The 20,867-nt window shown below is 37.3% G+C and overlaps 2 protein-coding genes across 4 annotated transcripts in view; both read right to left on the reverse strand.

Moving 5' to 3' along the window:
* Positions 1-20,867, reverse strand: part of LOC129741865 (neuroligin-4, X-linked-like) — an 862,824-nt gene that overhangs the window by 618,383 nt on the left and 223,574 nt on the right. For all 3 annotated transcript variants that reach the window (XM_055733675.1, XM_055733676.1, XM_055733677.1), the window contains one exon: positions 8,312-8,469. The gene's annotated coding sequence lies outside the window, so the exon portion shown is untranslated. The remainder of the gene's footprint in view (positions 1-8,311; positions 8,470-20,867) is intronic.
* LOC129743268 (uncharacterized) lies at positions 11,421-12,233 on the reverse strand. The gene is made up of 2 exons (XM_055735248.1): positions 11,853-12,233; positions 11,421-11,747 (listed from the first exon to the last, which is right to left on the reverse strand). Exons 1-2 carry the CDS (start codon positions 12,231-12,233, stop codon positions 11,421-11,423), a joined length of 708 nt encoding a protein of 235 aa, XP_055591223.1.

A 20,867-nucleotide genomic window follows, 5' to 3' on the forward strand; every position in this document is an offset into this window, starting at 1 on the left:
TTCAACTCAGAGTTTTAAAATATTTTCAAAGTTTTTCTTGATTTTAACTATATTTACCATCAAGTCACAATCTACCGCACAGCTAAGCGATTTTCCAACTTAAAACGAGTGATATAGAAAAAAAAACGATAACAGTGCTTCTCCACTTTCTTCTCAAGGAATATTTAAACAAGGTAGTGTCAAGGAAGCCCTGCTCTAGTATTAGTACATACTGCGACGTCACAATCACAAAATATCTGTTAATTTAACTAAGAAATTTGATAAGATTATGAAATTTTCCTTTTTTGTTGAAAACTTGGAGGATTTGTTGAAAATTTTCCACTTTTTAAACATGTTATACTAGAAGGATTCTTACTCTTCAAGATTGGTACAAGAAAAGTTGGATTTTCGAGTAATTTTTATATAAAATAGACCATCGAAGTTCGAAAAAATGGTGGATTTTACCCACTCAAATTTGCAAAACTCGGAAATTAAACCGATTGGATAAAATTCATGGAAATCAGTTGAACACTCAGTGATTACCAGCTAGACCTTTTAAATGCTTTTTTTTCGTTTTGGCACGATTTACAACACAATCAAAATGAAATTGAAATTCATTTTTGTTCTAAAACGTGTTTTTCATTGAAATTTCTGCCATTCTCGTGTAAATTTTCGATACATTTGTTTTTGTGACGTCACAAAAAAAATCCAAGATGGCTCTCGACACTTCCTTATTTAAATATTCCTTGCTTTCTTCTCCAATAAATCTCAAAACTATCCTTCTTCCAGTAAATATTTTGTAAGCTGGGGGGTGTTTAAATGATCCCGTTTACCGCCTACTCGAATTTAACCAGTACCGATTAAGTTCTCATGAGAAAAACTTTTCATCAAAGTCGGAAACGGATTTTTTTGGATTCCCTTGGACTATAATTTGGGTCTCGGAAGGATGCTGTTTGTGGAAATTTTCCTGAATTGTTTAACAATTTGTTTACAAATTTTAACAAATTGTGTTGCTAATCAAACATTTTTGATGAGCAACACAATTATTCTTAGCAGCTGAACTAACAAAAGCAGTCAAGTTCGTTTAGTGAGAAAACATCATGTTTTACATAATCAACTAAAATACAACATTTAACTTACGCGTTTTACTCATTATTTGCGACAAAATAGGACCCAAAACTTTTGATTATGTACATTAGGGTGTGTCAAATTGCAACTTTTTTCGAAATTCAAAACGCCTGTCATCTTAATCGTTTTCTTTTCTGTCAAAACGAAAGACAGAAATTTTGTAGATTTCTCAAATGAGATTTAGGTAACCGGGTTTTGTTTTGTAATTTTGTATGAAAAAAACAAGAAATTTTTTTGAAAGAGTGTCACCTTTTTGGGGTTTTCTTGAATATTTTTTTCTGGGGTGAAAATGTGAATCCTATTCGATTCGAGATACTCGTTTCGAGTTTCAACTCGAATCGAATTCGAATCGTTTTACGTATCTTGTTCGAGTTCTAAATTTTAAGGTACTAGATTTCGAGTAAACCGGGTAGTAGATCATCTCAAAACGTTCCATTCGAATTGAGCTCGTTCAAAATCGGTAATGCCAAAATCGGTCGAATCGAACGAAACTCGATTGTTTCGAGTTCCACAATCCCGCCCCTGGCTTTGAAAGAAAGTCATGGATTCCAAAATGCTCAAACCTTACTCAAATTCATTTGTAAAATCAATTGTAAGTTTATTTGTTCCTTATTAAAATGTGAAGTTCAACCTGATTGATGTTTAATTTAGCAAAATCATGGTATCTTGTGACTATAATTTCGTGGTAATCCTAATCAATTTTTTCATATGATAGAGAACTTAATGTAACTACATTTCAAGACTTTGAAGTCACTAATTTAATTGTTAAAATAACCCTTCTAAAAAATAGACGGAAAATCGTTCAGCGTTGTTAGTATCTTTTTATGGAAAAAAACAAGCACAGTTTGGAACGTAATAACTCCTTTCTCGAAAAGTTGTACAGAGCAAATTTTTCATTTTGCACTATACATTGGAATTTAATTTGCATTGCGTGAAAACATAAAAGTGACGTTCTCCGAACAAATTTTTATGATTTTACATACAAATTTTCAAATGAAAATTGGTTACCTACCCAAATTTGATTGAAAAATCTGCAGCAATTCAATTGCTCGTTTTGACTAAAAAGAAACATTTCAGACTTCAGGCTTTTTTAAAATTCCAAAATATTTGCAATTTGAAAAACCCTAATGTACAAATTTTCACCCATCATTGAATGCTTCATAAAATATTTATTATAAATCAAATCTAAAATCTCTTTATGCAAATCTTTTGAACGAAAATTAACCTATCGCTCCAAGTCAATTTTTAGCCAAATATGCTCTATTTAGTTAATCAAAATCCAGCATTAACTAACAGGCGTCCAAAGCGATGTTAAGTCCATATTAGCTCAAGCTTAGCTTAGCTTATTATTATCATAACTTATTATTCATATCCACCTTAAACCGTGAAACCCAAAATGCATGGTTGTAGATAATCTACGCATTACTTGTTCCAAAATCAAATTTTGATTGTTATATTACGATTGTTATAGTCGCTTCGAGTTCCACGAGCGCTGGTGTGGCTCAGTATTTAAAACAAGTTCCACAACGCCGATGATACTGGTTGATTGACCGAGGCCATCAATTTCGTTTACAGGTCAAATAAATAGTCCTTGGAATAAGAAGCTCATTCACGCTGCAAAAAACTGATGCTCTCTCTTTAGACGTCAATAACGGCTGCGGCCACGTCCCAGTAGCCAATCGATAGGTTGGAAGAAAGAGACAGGGGTGAAAGATCTTTTTATTGCTTTGGGACCGAAGTCTAATTTTCATCCTAGCAAAATTATTTCGGTTGGGAGAGGGGTTAAAGGAAATGATTGAATGAAACTCTGATTAGTGTTATGGTGAACCATAAGAATTATTTTCTCAACTCCTATTGAAAGCTTTCTGTTCATCAATAGGCATGGGGCTTGTGATATAGCTCAGTTGGCAAGTCTGTTGTCTCCTGAGCAGATGTCCGCAAGTTCGAGCCCAAGAGTTAACATCGAACACAGTTGAACCGGATAAGTTTTTAAATAACGATCCGCCAACTGTAACGTTGATAAAGTCGCGAATGCCATAAAGGTGGTAAAACGACTATAATCGAAACAAAAAACAACAATAGGCATGACCCAGACAACCAGAAGTCGTATATTATTTTACAGATTATATGTATTAATGTTATTCAAACTCATTTTTGTATATCTGCACCTACAATGTGCGTCCCATGCATATTCTTTATCGTATTTAAATACATTGCATGATTTTATTACGACAATACAATCCAAATCAAGAATTTGTGTGCTAATGTACCTATATGGCCTCCAAAATGATACGTATATACTGGTTTTGCTACATTATATACGATATGTTTGTGTTGCAAATTTGATATACCCACCAAATGATTGTCTGGGGAGTTAAGTCTAATGGCGAATAAAATTAAATACTATCACCAAGTGCTTGTTTCCCATAGTTTCGCTTAGTGTATTTATATTATATTATATTAAATATTATCTGAACATAAAGGTAAGCATTTTTGAAACATTTGAGGAGATTCATTTGTCAATAGATTAAATTTTACCGCTTTTTATCATATTTTACGATTATTTTGTATGAAAGCCCTTCCTCCCTTGAGTGCGACGGACTCAAAACTCCACATATACCATTCTTCATACGACAAAAAACTACTCCATGCCGGATTTTACATTTAACGGTCCAGTAGTTTCTGATTTTATGAATAACAAATGTACAAATCCTCTCTATTTGTACAGAGATCTAAACGACTTTTAGCAAATTTCATACAACGGTTGAATGTATTAATCACGAAAAATACCTCCAATTTTTATATAATGAAGACTGTAACATGAACTTTCAAATGTAATCAACGATAAAGTTTTCGATTAGCTCCATTTAGAGTTATTGAAGCTCTAAAAAGTTATTTTTCAACACATATTGCATCATTACTTCAAAATAAAAACAAATTTTGGTAACCCGTTTTCAACAAAAGATTCGCATTATAATGATCTAAAATATTGCTGAATTAAATGTTTTGATAAAATATCACCATGAAAAGATATCATGAAAAAATTGATTTTTATAGGGCCTCCCTAACTTCATCAAAATAGGGATAGCGGATAGACGTTCGGTGTCTTCAACAAAGTTTAATGAATTGTTATGTTCTATTGGAATATAATGTAGGCCTCTATTTTATCACTGTTAGGAAATAATTGTCAAATATCAGAAATCTTATGAACGGAATTGGAAAAACCATCCCTTCAATAGTTCCTCAGCTTAAAACGATAATCTTTTAACGATGATAATAATTAACTCTGAATTCAAAGAAAATTTTATTGTCACTAGGTGAACCATTTTAATATCTGAATAATTATTTTTATTTTATATATTAATATCGAATTTCAGAAAGCAGTGATCATCTTCCGATAGTTGTTGAAATAAACATTTAAAGTGATTTGTTTTTATGACTTAACGAAAATATAGATTGCCATGCTTACTGGGATAAGCTGGGATCGAGAATGATTAAAAAATTACCATGGAAAGAAGAACGTTTTTACAAATTTCAGAAGATTTGGGAAAATAAATAGTTTTAGGACCAATCAACAATTAGAGTATGAGTTTCGGAAACTTTCAAAGCAAGAAAAGTTCAATTGGCAAAACCGTATTGCTTCATTTACAAGAACATCAGCACTATCTACTTTGTGGAAAACAACGCAAAACTTGAAAAGTGTTGAAATCAAAAATTCAGAAAAATATTCTGAAGATTGGGTTGAGAAATTTGCACAAAATATTTGTCCTGATTTTGTTAATAAGTTTGTTGGTGATTTTAGAACTAACAACTTCAACGAAGATTAAGCATCTCCGATAAGAATGGCCGAGTTTTATACAGCGCTATAATTAAGTTCAAATACTGCTGCAGGATTGAACGGAATAAAGTTCAAACTTTTACAAAATGTGCCAGTAACCAAATGTTGCTAAATTTAAATAGTAAATTTATTAACATTAATGTTGTGTCAGATGAATAGAGGATTGTTGAAGTGGTTCCTATTTTGTCCCAGAAAAACATAGGAATGAATTTTACTGAGCTGAAAAGAATAAATATATGTGGTGCGTTTGATTCAGTAAATATAGAGAAACTTTGCAAAAAGCTCATCTAACAAGGTGTTCCGACAAAAATAGTTTATTTCAATATAACTTACTTATTTAAAAAAAAAAAAAAAGAGAACTGTTTTCAAGTAACAAATAGGTTGAAATGTCAAAAAATAAGTTTTCTAGGTCTTCTTCAAATATCAACACAAAGCACATTTCTATATAACTTTTATGAACAAGAAATTGATAATTGCTTAGTGTAAGGTGTATCCATTTTACAAATCGCTGATGATATTGTAGTTCATAAACTGGAAAAAATATCACTGATTCACAAGAAACAAACAATCAACCTTAAATAATTTATTCAATAAGATGTTAGCTCAGCTTGGTGTTAGAGCTCACGACCGAGTAATCAGAAACGATTTTTTTCAACAAAAAAAAACAAGCCGAAACTACGATTCTGTCGGTTCTTCAATATTGGTGTTTTTGTTTCCATATTGCTGCAAATTGTCATTTAATGAAACAAGCGCGTATTCAATTTCGGTGCTTGTGAATAGCATTGGGAAATTTTATTTCTACCCACACTTTGAAAGTAATCGTGGGGGTGATTCCTCTAGAGTTGAATTTCTTTGAATTGATCCTAGGACTGCTATTTTGATTTCAGGCTAAAAATAGTTCCATAATTGAAAAGCTAGATAAGTAATTTGAATTAAAACCAAATCGTAAGTTTTTGAAAAAATAAACAAACTTTACAGCTATTTTCAAGGTTTTGAAGATAGTGTTTGAACTGAAAAAAATTTCAACGGGTTGGGTTCGACCTTAAAACCGCCCCCGTTTTCACGACCTTGGTATAATTGAAAAGTTTTACAAAAAAGTAACATAAAGGAACGGGATCACCTGCAAGACCAAATAAAATGCCAGTTAACAATCCGATCGATCCGGTTTCTGGAACAGGGAAAGCATTCCGGGAAGTTTTTTGTACAGCGGACCTAATTCGGAACTCGAGCAACGGCTTAAGGAACATCCAGTGTTTAGAAATGTTTGAAATCCCCAATTTGACTGTTTTTTTCACTTATTCACTATCGAAAGAGACAGCGGTCTTTAGTCTATATTATCTTTCAACTCCCAAACATAAGATGTGAAAATTTTATTCTAGTTTTCAGGATGCGTTTCTAACAAAGTGCTAGAGATGTACCGAATATTCGGTCGGCCGAATATTCGGCGCCGAATATCGCCGAAAAACCGTTAAGCCGAATATTCGGCTCACCGAATAGTTGAGCTAAGTATTCGGCCGAATAGGCCGAATAGACCGAATATCTACTACAGACTTGTACATTTTTCAAATAATTTTTGATAATGTATAAAATATCCAGAATTAATGTTGTAAAAGCTACACAATCATTAAAAACTTATGGTTTCAGCAAAACATCCATCCAAGGTGTATCCGCGTATATTTCACTGTAGATCGTACAGGAGATTGCTGAACGGTATCGCTTTATACTGTGATTAAAGTTTATTCCAAATAGAATCTGGATAGATTCAGACTTGCCATAAATCTAGTAAAGAACCCAGTTAAGTCAAATCTGGACGGGATGTCCAGATATTGTTTAATACTTCCTGAGATTTGCTCGGGATTATTCAGATCATTTGCTAAATCAAATAAAAAACTCAAATTCCTCTTTAAAATTATTTAGATTTTGTGTTCAATTTTTCAAAAATGTCAAAATTTACATACAATTTTTTGCCCTTTTTAATTTTTATTTTTTTTTCAAAAATCGTTCTGGTTGCCTGACCGTCTTGATATGTGTGGTTGACAGTATGGTATGCTTAAGGTTAAAGATAATCAATCTTTTCAACAACTTCTTTAAAGATATCTTGTTCAAATTCGACCTTCATCTAATTCAATATTAGAGAAGCAATTTCAAATAGCTCTGTTTCGACATGTTCTATGCCAGATTTCACAGGAACGCAATCGCTTTGGTGATAAACGCCCTCGAAGCGGCTAGTCATCTGATGTCAGTGACATTTTAAAAAATATCTTGTAATACATCATCCGATAATATCATCTGATTGAAAATAATCGACAAACACATTAGGGGCATTAATATGGAAGAAATAGAAAGCATTGAAATAATCTCTTAAGGTTTTTCCATTGAAAACTCTATAGAATATTCGACCGAATATTCGGCCGAATATTCGTTTGGCCGAATAGTTGAAAAGGTCAATATTCGGTATTCGGCCGTTCGCCGAATACCACTATTCGGTACATCTCTACAAAGTGCTGTTGCCAAATTGAAGATTTCATGATATCATTGAAGGTCTCAGAAAATATATTTTGTTCAATTTCCTCAAAACAAAATCATAAAAGTTCAAATTAGATTCATCCATTGAGAAACCCAAGCTGTTTCTCTGTTTCTAGATTAAATTTTGCCTATCGCTCTAGGATTGCCATTGGCAGAAAACGGTCGGACATTAATCAAAGCTGCTGTCGAGTAATTAGCATCGGTAGTCTTCCGGGTCTTTCTGGTTCAAGCGAAATTGCTGTCACAAAATTGAGCACGCTCCGAATTGAATGGAGATGGAATGAAAGCCGGAAGAAAAAAGCGAAAAAAAAAACAAATCCCACAAGTCTTGGCAAAGTATTGGGTCATCCATTTTGACTCCAAATCGGAAAGGAATGTTTTTCTTCTGTTTGTCTGGTTGCAATTTATCTTTTCCAGACCAGGTGACTCATCAACCGACCTATGTTGGGATGGGTTCGAGAAATTAAGGTTGAAAGTTGATTTTTTTTTTCTTTTTTTATGTAGCTACATCAGAATTGTTCCTCTGGGAAGCAACTCAAAAGCCCAGGGCAAGTGAACTACAAAAATTAATTAGACCCAGACTCAATGTTCGGGGTGCGGTTTTTCGTTGTGGTTTGCTTTGCGTTGTGGATGCGATGCTGCCCATTTTCGGTTGGCCCACTTTTTCCGCCCCAAGATTGGAACCAATGGAGACAGCTAACCTAATCCAATTAAATGTTGTTCTGGCTCCGTAATGAACGGGAAATGTCCAGCCGGGCAGCTCTCAGTGGTTCTCACCCAGGAAGCATCTGATGGAAGTGGGAGCAAAAATGTAGCAATTTCATGGACTGATTCTCTTACCTGTACGCAAGCTTTTGGCTGTCTGTCCCAGGATGCGAATCCAAGCGTGTGTATAACTGTCTTTTCCAGCTTCAGGATTCACCATCATTCGGTTGGCATGCATTTATGCTAATGAGAGGTCAAGTGGTGTACCATTTCTGTGGTCGAATTCGAGTGGTCTGCAAACGAGATGAGAAAATAAAGCAATAGTCAGATTTAAGTGTCAATAATTGCTGGATTCGGTTTGGGGTGTGAAGTTATTGAATTATTCAGTTAATTAGCCACCGACTTTTCAAAGTCGATACTGACCTCCCGCAATTCGAGATGGAATTTTAACTTTAAGTGGTTCGAAGCAATGATATGCTGAACCCGTATATTGAATGTCAAAAAACGGGTCTCAAATCAAGATAATTCATCTCCTAAGTGAAAATGTTACTCGAATAGATGCACGGAATGGGCTCCTAGACAGAACAACTCGGAAAATTGTCTACGTTTGTTTGTAATTTTTTTTTTCAATTGAATTTCATGAAAAACCCGACACGGAACTAAGTTTTGGTAAGAAAAGATGATTTATTGAGGAACTGTTTAAGTAATCGCCCTGGTGAATTCTTCACTTCTTTTAACCTTCTGCAAAAATAAACATCAGACAACAAACATCAGTAAGACGCTAGATAAAGTGAGTTAAAAAAGGCGATTTTAAAAAATGATGTTTTTTACCGGTTTTTGTAGAAGTGGCTTTTGAATATGACAACATGGCTTATAAAAAAAAATTAATTTCTATCAATTGTTCGTCAAACCATCTTCACTGGTATGAAATTGAGACACTTCCAACAGGTAATCTTTTCATACCAAATTGATAATTCTTCTTAAAGTTTTGAGATTGAAGTTAATTTCACTTCATCCAACAAAATCCATAGTTTTTCGTAAAAAAACCATCTCCGTGATTTCTGGAAGAGCCCAGTCCAGGTTTTGGAGTTTATTTGAGCGCAACAACAAATGTAAAATTTTTGTTTTCTGTTTTATTAGTCCAGAGCTGAATGATAAAATAATTGATATATCAGATGAATGGCGTTTTTTGGAAAACCCTTTTCTAAAGTTACTGCGTATTGTTAATAATGATTAATAACACTATTTTTCACAATTGATAAAAAATTGTGACGATTAAAAAAGTCACTGGTTTTGCCGTTTTTTTTTGTGTAAAAATTAGAAGGTTATAAAAAATTGCAGGACAGAAGTCTTTAAGTCTTTTTTCGAAACATTTTAAATTTTTTAGAAATTTTGAAGGAACAATTAAGCCAAATCTGAAATTTGTTCGAATCAATAATTTACTTTTAGAAAGTCAAATGTTGTGAAGTATTGAAGATATGCTTTGATTATAAACGCTCTAGTGATTTAAGCTGCAGCTCGTGTAAAACATACATGAGACAGAGCTGAACTTGCATCGTTAAGAAAGCCTCACGGAAAAATGCATCGAGTTTGTTTTAGCTATGAACACATCACGAGCGAAAATCTTTCTTTTAAACCTTAATTGAGAATAAAATGGCCAAGTTTGAAAAATTTTCTCAGTCTTGAGCTGAAATTCTCGGAGTTTTCCGAGTTTCTCGGTGAAGCAACTGTGGGACCAAAGATGGGCTTGCTCGTAGAGCCTAGTCCACACTCAGCAACTTGAACTGCGATTCTGGTCGATGAGACTTGTTTATGTTTACACAGGATGCTGAAAGTCTCCCATTCTTGTCGGAACACTTGAGACATGCATCTCTTCGTTAAGTTCTAAATGTAAAATAAACAAGTCTCAGTAATCCGAAATCGCTCAAGTTGCCGAGTGCGGACTAGGCTTATGAAAAATATGTGACCTATTTCGAATAACCAATATACACTCTCCTAAACAGCATCTCTCCTGACGACGCCCCTCCAATAAGCGCCGATTCAGCGACCAGCCGCCATCAGAGCACATCCGCACGCAACACGGCTTGCGAACTAGAACTCCAAGCAGCTTCGTCCGTATCCGGTGCCATGCATTTTACGTGCGCACAGCAACGAAATTTAAAAGTCTTCCTCGGTCCGCTTGCAACGCTATTCTCCGCCAGTGGGGCTCTCCGCCGCTTGTAGTCTGCGCAGTTTGCTGGTCTGGCTGATCCATGCCACTACACTTGATGCCGAACAAAACTGCTATTCGATATCGGTGTTGGATTACCATTGGTGGGGTCCAAACGCCGATCGAAGAGCAGCGCACTCTGTTCAGCTCGAAGGGCAAGCTGAGACTGAAACCGAGACATTTTTTCCGGGATTTTAAGCCCAATGGGTTTATTCATCCCAAAATCCTCCGTGGCTTGTCGTTTTTTTTTGTTTTTAAGTTTTTTTCTTTGTTTTTTGTTATTTTTTTTTCATATTTCATGGAATAGTTTAATGTTTCTGAGGAAAGCTAAAGGGCGTTTTTCTACTTCTGGACAATTTGACAAGATTTGTCTGAGGTTGTCGGCCAATTCATAATCCTCCCTTGCTTGGGAATTGGCAGTGCAGTTTGTAAGGAGTTGTTTAACTGTTGTTTGGATATTACGGGAGGGACAAATGGGTGGATCTGTACGATCAAAAAGGTGTGAATGGTTGAGACGTGGAAGCCCAATACGCAATCGAGTTAGGGCTATTCTGTCGGCTCTCTTTTTTTGGTCAACGAAGTTTGTCGTGGAATTTTTCACCTCTTGTAATTTGGCATTTCTATTCTGGTTCCACGCGATATCCCAAGCAAGTTGGACTTGGTTTAAAGTCCATTTGTAAGCATCTTTTTGGGGAATTGGTATTGAGGGAGGTTCTAAGTTTGATGCTTCACCTGCTAGGTGGTCGGCGGTCTCGTTGCCTGGAATGCCGAAATGACCCGGTATCCAAACAAGTGTTACTTTTTTCCTAACAGCCAGATCAGAGATGGATGATATCCATGGATGTTTGAGGCTACCTCCAGAAACTGCTTTCAGGACACTGGCTGAATCGGTGAATATGACTGAGGGATTTGAGTCAGGACAGGAGTTTTCGAGGGCATCCATAATAGAGTACGCTTCAGCACTAAAGACTGAGCAAGCTGTTGGTAAGGGTAGGCTACGGTTCTGTTGGTTATCATAGATGCCACACCCAACTTTCATATTATCATTCTTGGAACCATCAGTGTAAATGTGGGAAAGGTCGAGGATGGGGGATGGTGTCGCTTCTTTTTCAGTTCCAGTTCTGATTTGGTGCTGCGTTCCTCAGAAGACCCACGGTTCCGGTTCCTCTTCGGGGTGGACGAGGTGGAGCTGCTTTCGGAAAGCATCGTGTCGTCGGAATCGGCAGATTCTACGGTTTCGGCAACCAAATTGGCGCAGTTCTGGAGGTTTTTGAGCTGGTCGATAAGGAGAGCAACTTGATTTTCCAGCTCTCGAATCCTTTTGTCCTTGTTGTCTTGGTGGGTGTCGGTCCTAATGGCTTCCTATCGTTGTTGTACAGTTGTGCAATTTTTGGTTGCTGAACAGCGGGTTCGGTACTCCTTGACAGCGGCGCCCTGAGAGATCCCAAGGTCCACACGAATCCGTACGATGGCCTGCTCTTCTTGTTGTTTTGTACAGTTCCGACTGAATGCTGGGTGGGGACCTTCGCAATTTGGGCATTTTGGGTCTTTCGAACAATTTGGATGAACTGCGGTTTCACCACAATCTAGGCAGGTTTCGTTTTGCTCGCATCGAAGTTTAGTGTGGCCGAAATAACCACATTTGTTACACATCAAAGGACGGGGATAGTAGGTTCGGGTTGGAACACGAATATAGCCGAAGAAGACATAGGATGGGGGAGTGGAGCCGGTTATGGTCAGATCCATGGTATAGGTTGCCTCTTTCTTGCCGTTAACACGTTTCATGAAACGGTAGACCCGGGTTACCCCTTGGTCTGCCAGTTCTTTCTGGAGATCATCGTCACTCATGCCGGAAACTTCCCTACATGATACGACACATTGGCTGGAGTTGAGGGTGGGATGGGAGGTTACAATGATGGGGTGCCGTCAATAAGCTGGTTAAGACGAATCAGTTTGTTGACTTGTTCCTGGCTCCTGACTTTCAGCAAATAGCAGTTTCCTCCTTCTGTGGGATTCGCTGATTCTATGCGGCCGACGGCTTGGTCCACAGACTTGGCGATGATAAACGGATTGGGAGGGAGCTTTGCTTTTTCGGCTGGTTTGATGGTCAGAAACTGTACCTGCCCGTATAAACCTTCTCAGTCCATCCAGGTGGGCATTGTTCGGCGATTTTTCTGCCCGGGCGGGCCGGTTTGGTCACCCCAGGGTGGATTCACATCCACCGACATTCAAACACTTTGTTTTGGTCGGAGAGTCAGACTATTATCCGTTCGAGAAAAACAACACTTTAATGTCACTAGATCAGTATGTCCGTGATTGAGACACGGGAGAGAAAACCAAAAGAAAATTCACTCGAGAAAACACGTCTTTACTCGTCGACAGATCAAAGCTAACTGCAACCATTTGATTTCCTTAGACTCTGCTTCTTGCTGCTGATTTTCTGCACACTACGAAAAACACCGTCGCTTACTGCGACCACACGAGATGACGCTTGAAAACTAAATGATGAAACCGAGACGACGGGCGAGCCCTTTTTTTATACCTTCCTAAGGCAGGGAAAACAAAATCCATCAAAGCAGGCTTGGTGATGACGTCAATATCTTTTAGATAGGATGTCCGTGAGATGGAAAGTTTTCGTGACGCGAGATCTGTTCGCAAATTTTAATTTGCCCCGTCAAAAATTATGGCGTCTAAGAAAATCGACTTTTCAAACAATTTTTTTTTTAAATAATACCAAATCTCGATTTCAAAATTGTCGACCAAAAATCCGGGCAATATCCGAAAGGTTTCGTCAAAACCCAAAAATTTTTCAACAAAAATCTAGAAATAAAGCCATAAAAAATTGTTTTTTTTTCATCGGAACTCATCAGCAGATTTCAAATCGTATTTTAGAATTACAAAAAAAAACATTTATGATTATTTTTAGAAAACATGTTCAAAAAATTTCGATTTGAACCCTTTATAAGTCAAACATTTCAAACATCATTTGAAACATCATTTGATTTTTTTGTTAAATTTTCAAGTAAAGTAAATAAATACGGGCAAAATTGGGATTTTTTTTTTCAAGGATATTCGGGAAACCGGGCCGGACCGACAAACCAGGATGAAATCGAGCAATCTGGCAAGCTAAGTCTGAAAGGCTGCTTTTTTGGTTAAAACCAACGCAACTATGTGGAAAAAGTGTTTGAACCGCAAAGAAATTCAAAAGCTTCTCTCCAACATGAATCAAATCTATGAATATATACTTTCTTATAGTGAAAATGTCCAGAAAATCAATTGAACATAGTATTAGATGCAGCACAAGCTTTAGAACGAAGGGCAAGTGCCTTTTAAACCACTTATTATCCTTTATTTTGTTTAACAATTCAGTCACAGGTCACAGTTTCTGATAAGAGCCACGTGATGAAATTGTTTTGAAAAAATAATGAACTTGAATCAGGTTGAATTTCCTTTTTTTCTTCACACTTTAATTGAGACCAATTATGAACTCACAATAAATTGTACAAATTACATATTGAATCGAGTTGAGTTAAGGCATATTCGTTAGTTCAAAGTTTTCAAAGGAGTAAAGCTTGTCTGAGGCCTTCGACATCATCTTCACTACGCATAGTGGGGCAGACCTGACCAATCGATGGTCAAAACCTCATAACTTTTTCGAACCAAATCCTACTGATTTAAAGTCTTCTGAAAAGTTGTTCATCTGATCAAAATCTTTAATTTGATGTAACTTTTTTTCATCTAGATGTTGTGAAATTTGATAGATAACTGTGTTTAGCAGATTTTACTTATCACCTTGAAGGTTACTCAGTCGATCGGCGTGAAAATTTTCATGTAAGCGTTTTTAGGACCGTTAAAAAGTAAATGATGTTTTAAGATCCCTCCCCTCACAAGAATGGGAGGCCCCATACAAATGTTACCTGAATATCTACAAAACCCTTGAGTTAATAATGCAAATGGGACCAAATTTGTCAAGAAAGAAATGCATGTTATTTTAACGCTAGTTTGAGACCCATCTCTTTTCTGAAAGAATGAGATTTCATAGAAATGGTACAATATTTCTACATTTCTAAAAAATAGCCAAGCATACACAAAAGATCTTAAAACTGGTAGGAACTTAACAGTTCAAGCAAATTGAACCAAATTCAACCAAATTCGACCTCTGAGGATTTCGGAGTACGACAAATCGTTTATTATACTGGCTTAAAACTCATTCCATCTATGAAACGAATGCTTCCATTCAAATTAAATAAGAAAAATATGAACGTGATTTTGTTCTAAGAGTCAATTGATACGTTCAAAAGTAAACTTATGCTTGATTTATCCGTTAAGCAATTCAGAACAAACTGTGGAAGAAAATTTTCGTAATTTTCAATCATTCATATTTTAACAAGAAAAACACATAGTGATTCTATTCTTACTTCGCTCACTGTATATGCAAGGTTTTAAGATCTCTTTGTGCTACCTTGCAGTGTATTAGAGTTTAATAGTTTTGTAGAGGAGTCTCTTGAAAACCTTTATGACGATTCGGGATATTTGGTATTAATACTGTAACTTAAAGATTGACTAAGGTAAACGTGACCTTCAATATCATCATCATTTTGTTTTCAATATTCCTGAAAAACAATATTTTGTGTTTTGTTTTTAGCAACGTTCAAAAATAGAGTTAGTAGGTCCCTCATGCTCAATATTATATTCAATATACGCTATTTTTAAAATATATTAGAATCATAAAATAACTGAACAGCTCTTCCTGTATTACTTTTAAAAAAAAAAACACCATGTTGGCATGCCAACTAGAACGAGACAAACCATTCAATCGCAATAACAGATGTTCCAAAATCAGCATATCGGCACCAGCTGACAAACTCGATACCCCAATTGTCACCGAAGACAAATGATATCGGTTTTGGGGTAAACTCAACCGGAAATCCCGATTCCAATCTACCATTCAACTGCCAAATTTTCCGGCAAAAAATAGAATGCTCTCTTTCTAGGTCCTCCGGTTTCAGCTGTGCGTACATTTCCCGGAACTAGCAGACAACGACGTCGGTGGCACATTGAGCCCGGCATTTCCTTTGTTTTCTTCCAGAACAATGAATACTCGGAAGTTGTAGACGAATCAGACAGAATCTAAGGCACAGACAAAAAAAAACCCCAGTTAGGATGGAACGATTTTCCGCACCACTCACTTACCGGCACACATACACACTTTTTCCGAATGTGTTTTTTCGATGATGGAAGAAAGTAAGCATTTACGGCGAAAAGACCAAGACCGAGAAACCGAGAACCGAAACGACGGCAAGTGCCAAATTGTGCGTCCCGATGTACGTGAAAATGTTCCAGTTGTGTTCTTACTGCTTTACTACATTTCGTGCATCATCGTCTTTGATGCCTCGGAGACACCGAACAGCACTCGGGAGGAAAAAGAAGCAGAATACATATTACTCCCTAGTAGAATGAAGGTACCTTCCCACCAATTGTTGGCAATAACGTTTTTCCCAAAACGAGCGAGCTTCTCCCGGCTCGTACTGTAGCCATTTTTACGTTCGTTTGGCGGAAAATGGAATCGATTTACCGACACGTTTCTACGGAAAATAACATTATACAGAGGATACATACAGTGTTAGCTCAAATAACCACTCGTACCGAGTGGTGGGAAGAATGTTAAAAAAAAGTTTTCTTTGTACCTTGAAAACTTAGCTTTGATGGGTGTATAGGAAAAAATAAATCCAAAAAGAAAGTAATTTCAGTGGTTTGATACTGAAAATCTATCGATTTTAAAGGATGATCAGGACTTGAAGTCGTAACCATTAGCTCAGAATGCAAACGTTCTACCAACTGACTGATGAATCAAAAATATTTAAAAATGTGGTCAATGATACTTACTACACCGAAAATGCAACCTATACTCCAATCATGAGTTCTCAATATTTCAACGTCATTGTCATAAAATGTGAACGCCAGCCACGATGATTCGGTTTGAGACCGCCGGCTTTACACTCCCGACGCAACCGCATTGCGTTTGACTGAAGGAAACGAAGTGAAAGGAGGATGGAAACATCCTGAATACGCCGGGCAGCCAGTGAGGCGATGCTCAAATGAATTGATCCGGTCGGTCAATGCTGTGTATTTATGTAAGACGGCATAAAAAAAATTTCGGCTAAGCTGATTGGCTATACAAGCTGTGCGTGTGTAAATAATCAGGCAAAAGAAAGCAAGAAAAAGCAGTTTATCATTTTCAACTCCTCATTCGTAATCCCTCTACCAGTAAAAGAACTCCTTGGAAAGGAGGATGGAAATAATCACCAGTCAAATATCGGAAAGCCAACGCTGTGCATTATTTTGGTGATCGATCGTGGTAGAAAGACTATGACAAATATCCCTCGTCCTCCATCCGCCTCAGGTAGAACACTGGTTAAGTAAATGGATTGACAAGACGATGTAAAAATTGTATTGTGAGTTTGTTACCGTTGCGAAATTCAACTCGTTAAATTTTCATAAAGTAAGTCGTTATTTATTTATTTACTTAAATTATATGATCATTGTTTGATATTGTTTAATTTTTCCATTAATTATTCCATCAGAGCAAGATAGGTTTAGATAAAATAATATACAGGACTCACAAGAACACAGCATGTTCACACAGGTACACTGAAACAAATACACAAAATGGAGGTACTAGAACGGAACAACAGAGAACGCACAAATTAAAATATTTTAGGCCAGAATGAAGTGGTATAATTTGTATGGGTTGTGAGGAGCTACCGGTAATAAGATAAATAAGATTTCTTTCCGCTTTAGCCACCGAGACGTACAGGACGTATCGTTATAGTTTTGATACTTAACCTAAAAACATGTAACAGGTTAAAAGCAAAAAGTTATAAGTTTAACTTAACAAGCCTAGTTAAAACAAAACGTGCACAGCGGAAGATAATTTGTGATTGTGCTAGAAAGACGAATCAGGTAAAGCAGGAGTCAAAAGAAATCTCAGTAGCCCTCATACAAGCTCACAATCCCATTTCCATTCACCAGGACCCAAAAGTCTAAAGCTATATTCTGGGACTTTATCCAATCCTCGAGGTCTTCATCTGGTACTGCCATTGGAACCAGACGAACAGGCGCCCAGTCGGTTATATTCCGCGCGCAATCGGTAGGCTGAACGGAATCCAATATCCGTTCCAGCCTGAGGAACTGACGAGGAATTGGCAGAGTTTCCGCCAATTCTCGACAGTTGCCTAGCCACATCATCCCAACTAACCGTAGCGTTCCGAAGGAGAAGCATCATCAGCAGCGAAGGCCGGCCCAACGAAACACACGACACACAAGACACACAGGTATTTAATAAAAACGTAAAAAGCTAAAATTTCAGTGTTAGTGTGTTTAATTACTCCGAAGAGTCCGCGATCAGCTATTTTGTAAAAGCCGACCTTGAGGAGCTCCGTTTCTGCTCAAGATCGAGCTAGCCAGAAAAGAAGGCCTTGTGTGCCCACCCTCCACGGAGTCTCCAGAGGAACGACCAGGGACTCGAGGGCTTAGGTTTGGCCCCCTCTGGTCCAGACAGTAATAAATGGCGCCCAACTAACTACAAGCTGGTCAAGGATTTTAGGTTTGGTTAAACACAGTGAGCCTGAGGGAATTAGTTGGCTAGGGAAATTAATAACAAAGTCTCTGATGCGAGTTGGATATCAAAGTGGTTTCACGATATCATACTTCTGGCCAAAAAGTGAAAACCTAATTAATTTGCTGCTTCAGACCAAGCGTCCGCGAACAACAGCGAACATTTTGCATCGAATATCGATGAGATCGTTATAGAAGTTGTCTATAAAAAGAAAAAGTTTTTGGGTCTTGATTCGAGTAAAAATATTCTCAGCTCAAATCAGAAAAGTTGGGGAACCAAGACAATTTTTGCGTCTGAGTGTTAAATGGTTGATTCTAGTGATCCGTTTGTTAAAAATTTGTTTTTGGTTTCAACGTTAAGTGTTTCAGAAACTAAATTGATCAGTTCGTATAATAGAAAATAATCACAATCAATACTTTTTTCTTACTCACCTGAATCGTAAACATGGACTTGCGGAAATCGTATTGTCATATGGACGTGTCGCACCTCTCAATTGATGAGGTTGAGCACGAATTATTAATCAGAAATATTTCGTTTGGTTTAGAGCATGAGAGTATCAAGCGGAGGAAGCTAAAAGACCGCTTGAAATCAGAAAGAGACGGAAAGGATTTCGTTGCTTTCCACCCGCGAAAAGAACCACAGGGAGAAATCGCTATTATTTACACAAAACTCAATATCATTAAGGATCTGCTAGAGAACCCCAAGATAAAATCCCGAGAAAAGCTTAAGCTCAAAACACGGTTGGTGCATTACAGAGTCCGCAGTTATTTGTTGTTGAACGCACAAAAATCAGGCAAATATGCAGGCAAAATAACTGAATTAGAACAATTGGCGAGTGACACTTTTTTTGCTAGTTTCCCAGAAACTTTTGATGGTATTGCTGAACATCCAGAAAAGATCGAATCCGAAATTACGATGGCCCTGGAAGAAGTCAGAGAAGAAATAGAATTGTTAAATGAAACAGTTTCGGGAAATGAACTGGAGGAAATAGGATTGAGGTACGAAGCAATAGGGGGATCAACAAAAACGTTAAACTCGAGAGTTATTGAAAGGGAAGAATGCGTTGAAAGGGCTGATGAACTAATGAAAGTTCTCAGCGAATACGAAAAGGGAAATGGGGAAAATGTAGGAGAGATCATAAAGTTGTTTAAAAGCTTTGTGATTCAAACCACACAACAACAGAAAGAGATGAGAGAAAAGCAAATAGCAGAAGAACAAAAGAAAATAAAAGAAGCAGAAGAAAAAGTGGGAAGGAGCAAGCGGTTGGAAAAGCTTCTGATAAATTTAAACGAAAAATTTAGAGAAACGTATGATTTAAAATTGACGGAAGGTTCATCGAAAAAGGGTGAGGAGGAGAAAGAAGTAGAAAAGTTGGAGAAAAGCGAAGGGGGATTAAGTGTACAGGATGAGAAACCAAAGGTTGAAAAGAGAGGTTGGAGGGGCAAACTTGTTGAGTCGAGCATTGACTCAGAAAGTGGAACTGACCTGAAATCGGTAGAGAAAATCATTTCTAAGAAACCCACTAAATTGTCGAGAACTCATGAGAAAGGTATCTCAAAGAAAAGTTCCGACAAACTATCAAAAGCAATCAGGTGGTCAACCACTTCAGAGAGCAGTTTCACCGAAAGTACAGAGCTTACCACTTCGTCTTCGGCTGAAAGCTCATCTGATTCACCATATTACAGGAGAAGGAAGGAAAAAGGAAGGAATCAGAAAAGGAAAAGAAAAGCTAGGTTGAGGAGGATACCGGTAGCGGAATGGAGATTGAGGTATGACGGGAAAGATCAGGGAAGGATGATGTCGGAATTCCTAAAAGAAGTAAAACTGAGAGCTAAATCAGAAGAAATTTCGGATCGTGAACTATTCCAAAGCGCAATTCATTTATTTACCGGGCGTGCGAAATACTGGTTTATGGAGGGTTTTGAAAACCGAGATTTTCGGACTTGGTCTCAGCTTGAACGGGAGATAAGACGCGAATTTTTACCGCCGGATTTAGATTTTCAGATCGAAGCCCAAGTTAATGAACGTAAGCAAGCTCGGGGAGAAAAATTTGCAGACTATTGTCACGACATGCAAAAACTTTTTCGATCAATGACAAAGCCGCCTTCAGAATACCGTCGATTCAAAATTATGTGGCGAAATCTCCGATTCGACTACAAAAACGCGATGACCGCGGCAGGAATCAAGAATCTCGCGAAGCTCAAAAAGTACGGTCGTATTATCGATGATAACAACGCGAATATATTCCAAAAGGTCGCGGATGGCCAAGATCGTTATCGTAGAAGCCACGTCAATGAAATGTTTATCTCGGATCCGAAAACTAGATACGCCGTGAATTCCATGGACAAAAAGCGCGCCTTCTTCAAACCGAACCCTGAAAAAGAAAGAATAAGTCAGCAAATAAAAACAGAAAATTTTAGAAGATATTTAAAAGAAAAAGAGGGAGGGGAGAAGAGAGGTGAAACATTAGAACCCATGGAAGGGACAGCGAGGGGAACTTTACAGCAATTGGTTCAATCATATAGACGGCCGCCGATCGGAGTCTGTTACAATTGTAGACAAGAAGGGCATCATTACACGAACTGCCCGGAGGAGAAGGAGAGGTTTTGTAGGCTTTGTGGTTTCAAAAATGCATACACAAACCAATGTCCAGTGTGCCAAAAGAACGCACTGAGTTCAGCTTGAAACCTGAGCAATCTCCGCTCCAAAACACTACTTATCAAGATCAGGCAAGAAAAGAAATGAAATCGATCGGTCTTAGACCGTTTTCGAAAACCGATAATTGTTCGGATAGCTAATCAAAAAAAAAAAAAAAAAATTTTTTTTTTGATACGTAGAGGAAGTGGACCGTCCACATGAGAGGG

The sequence above is a fragment of the Uranotaenia lowii genome, chromosome 2, assembly GCF_029784155.1.
Source record: "Uranotaenia lowii strain MFRU-FL chromosome 2, ASM2978415v1, whole genome shotgun sequence".
Lineage (NCBI taxonomy): Eukaryota > Metazoa > Arthropoda > Insecta > Diptera > Culicidae > Uranotaenia > Uranotaenia lowii.